The 1,525-nt window shown below is 48.6% G+C and overlaps 1 protein-coding gene across 1 annotated transcript in view; it reads right to left on the bottom strand.

Moving 5' to 3' along the window:
* Positions 1–1,525, bottom strand: part of LOC118477197 — an 18,665-nt gene that overhangs the window by 11,373 nt on the left and 5,767 nt on the right. The window contains exon 2 of the mRNA XM_035972600.1: positions 974–1,377. Within this exon, the coding sequence (XP_035828493.1) occupies positions 974–1,377 (404 nt within the window). The remainder of the gene's footprint in view (positions 1–973; positions 1,378–1,525) is intronic.

Genomic DNA, 1,525 nt, shown 5'->3' with positions numbered 1-1,525 from the left:
GCCCACATCTAACTACAACAACAACAACAACAACAACAACAACAATCTCTCAGGCCCACATCTAACTACAACAACAACAACAACAACAATCTCTCAGGCCCACATCTAACTACAACAACAACAACAACAACAATCTCTCAGGCCCACATCTAACTACTCATTTCCCCCACCCTTGTCTCTTTTCCCCCTCTCTGACTCCCCACCACTGACGTAACCAAATAACAGATCGAGCGACGAGAGCTGCTGGGATATAGGTAACAATATGTCAATAACAAAGCTCCCTCATATCTTAGTGATCTCATCCAGATTTATAGTCCATCCAGATCACTAAGATCAGGCGATCAGTATCTTTTAAGAGTTCCTAGAAAAGGGGGTAAAAAATTAGCTGAAAGATCGTTCGCCCACCTTGCTCCATCAGTTTGGAACTCTCTTCCCCAACCCTTGAGACATACAACATCTGAGTCTAAATTTAAAAAAATCTTTAAAGACACATTTAATGACATCCTTTTTATGTCAGTAGATTAATGTTCAATACAATGTTATGTAAATGTCTATGTATCCATTTATGTATTTTGTGAATTGCAGTGTATATATTATTTTATGCTCATTTCGTGACGATGTGTAAGCGTATGCGTGTGATAAGCAAGTAGATGTGTGTGTGTGTGTGTGTGTGTGTGTGTGTGTGTGTGTGTGTATGTGTGTGTGTGTTTGGCATACATGTGTGTGCACATGTATGCGTCTTATGTGTTCGTGAGTGTGTATGTGTGTGTTTGTGTGTGTATGTGTATATTTTATGTGTGAATGTTTGTGTGTGTGTGTATGCGTGTGTGAATTGTGTGTGTGTGTAGCGTGCGTGAATATTGTTTGCACATGCATTTATGTTAAGCGCCTAGAGCTGTGTTTACACGGGAGTGGGCGCTATGGAAATGATCTTCATTATTATCAACAACAACAACAAAATCCACCCTCTCACCTCTCCGACACGGCGTACGCCTTCACTTGAGTCGTCTTCGTCACCGTCTGCTCCACACCACTGGGGGAAGTAGACACCGCAGGCGATGTAGCCACGACAGTGGCCGATGTAGCCACCACAGGCGACGAAGCCGAAGTAGCCACGACAGTAGCCGGTGTAGCCGCCAGAGGCGCTGTAGCCGAGGCAGCCACCATCACCGCCTCCACCTTCTCCTCTAGCACCGGGCTGGGCGTGGCGGGCAGGGAGAGCTGCGTCACAAGGGCCCGGTGCCTCTGGTCAAGCTGTGAGAGGTCAAGGCCGGCGGCCACCAGCTGCCTGGCCCCGTGCCGCTCCCCCAGCTCCTGGGTCCGTGCCTGCAGCGCCAGCAGATCCTTGCCTCGTTCCCGCACTTCTTGTTCCAGGACCTGGCGAGGGGGGACACGAGAAGTGGGGGGTGTGAGTCACGTGACAAGGTAATGGTCATAATAATATACAGTGCAGGGGACACGCATGACGGGTAGATACAGCAGAGGAACAGATGGAGGGAGGGAGAGGGAGGGAGGGAGGGAGAGA

The sequence above is a fragment of the Aplysia californica genome, unplaced genomic scaffold (assembly GCF_000002075.1).
Source record: "Aplysia californica isolate F4 #8 unplaced genomic scaffold, AplCal3.0 scaffold00756, whole genome shotgun sequence".
NCBI classification, from domain to species: Eukaryota; Metazoa; Mollusca; class Gastropoda; order Aplysiida; family Aplysiidae; genus Aplysia; species Aplysia californica.
Note: the sequence above shows the minus strand (reverse complement) of the source record. Positions and strands in the feature narration are given on the sequence as shown.